The sequence below is a fragment of the Nestor notabilis genome, unplaced genomic scaffold (assembly GCF_000696875.1).
Source record: "Nestor notabilis isolate BGI_N333 unplaced genomic scaffold, ASM69687v1 scaffold9205, whole genome shotgun sequence".
Taxonomy (NCBI): Eukaryota; Metazoa; Chordata; class Aves; order Psittaciformes; family Psittacidae; genus Nestor; species Nestor notabilis.
The window spans coordinates 572-2,024 of NW_009928830.1; the positions used below are offsets into that span (position 1 = coordinate 572).

Below are 1,453 nucleotides of genomic sequence, written 5' to 3' on the forward strand. Positions count from 1 at the left end.
TTTTTAAATTATGTAAATGGCCATTGGTTGCTTTTCTTCCTGCTTTGTATTTCCTCTGCAATAAATATACACGCTATTACATGACCACCACTTGTAAGTGTTGGCTTTTTAAATGGTTTGAACAAATAGCCTGACCGTAAGGATTGAAAAGCAAACATATGCTTTGCCTGCTGAGGATAAGGGAGCTGTTTACAGGCATGATACTCTCACAGATTTTCTACAAAAAAGAGAAAAATATGATTGCCTTTCTCTTTACAGGTTTGCACTTTGTTTTAGACATCTGGGACCATGTTCTATGCCCATTTTGTCCTGAGCAAGCGTGGGGCATCTGGCTGGCGGCCCACTGGGATAAGAAGCTGACCAAAGCCCATGTTTTTGAATGTAACCTGGAGAGCAGCGTGGAGAGTATCATTTCACCCAAGGTACATATATTACACTGATGTAATGTTATCTTGTAGCAGAAAGAAATTCTGTGTACAAGTGGTAGTTACTATTCAGGTCACTGATAAAATTCGTCATGTTGTTATTGTAAAGGGTGGAAAGGTCTGTTCAGATGTGAAATACTCCATTGACTCTCCAACTCTTAAAGAGTATTTTCTTGTCCATTTTTTAGTGCTAAAGTATCAGCAATTTAGTTACAAAATGTTTTGCTGTGTATAATAGAAGACTTGTATCTTGATGTGTCATGTGTCATTTAGAAGCAAATGAAGAAGAGAGAAAAGCCCAGGCTTTCTGACAAGTAACTTTTAAAGGCCTTTTGATGAGACTCTTTCAGTGCTTTTGTTACTGGGAGCTGTAGAAATAATATTTTAAGATAACTGTTGTTTATGTTCATTACCTAAGTTCAAAGCATGTTTCTGCTTAGCTACAGCAAAAAGATCTGGCGTATCATTGTAGCTTGTAATGTTACTGGTTACATGAGGGTAGTTTTACATACAATAAAAATACTACACTGTAGTGTAAAAAGCTTTTGAAGCCTTTTCTCTGGTTTTCTGGGGAATGAACAGAGAGCAACAAATCTGAAAGAACGTAAGACTTCTGGATGGCTGTTGTTTAACCAGGTGAAATTTTGAGGAACTTGAGGTTTTCTTTTTATTTTTTTCTTTCTACTCTTCATGAAATTTTCCATTGAAGAGCTACTGGACTGATATGGTTGTGACTTTTGTCACTTAACAGATGCCTGAATGTCTTAAAGGAACAACAACTATTTGAAAAAGAAAACTTACTTTTATCTTTTTGGTACAAATATAAAATGTTTCTATAATACTACTCTGGATTTTGGAAGAACTGTGAAGTATAAGCATAAAACATATAGAACAGTCACAGAGATACTGTTCTAGAGCAGTGATTTGCTTCAGTGTCAACTCAAGGGATTTAGAAGGATTATGCTAATGTTCATGGCATCACTAGTGAGCTGCAGTGTTCCTGCAGAAAAAGGAAAATAGCAACTCTT

General features: G+C 36.1%; 1 protein-coding gene across 1 annotated transcript in view; it reads left to right on the plus strand.

Annotated features, from left to right (window-relative positions):
- Nucleotides 1–257: 257 nt before the first annotated feature.
- RAD21 (RAD21 homolog (S. pombe)) overlaps nt 258–1,453 on the plus strand; it is a 19,790-nt gene continuing 18,594 nt past the window's right edge. Inside the window, 2 exon segments of the mRNA XM_010014696.1 lie at nt 258–322; nt 325–422. Coding sequence (XP_010012998.1) covers nt 289–322; nt 325–422 — 132 coding nt within the window. The 5' untranslated portion in view covers nt 258–288.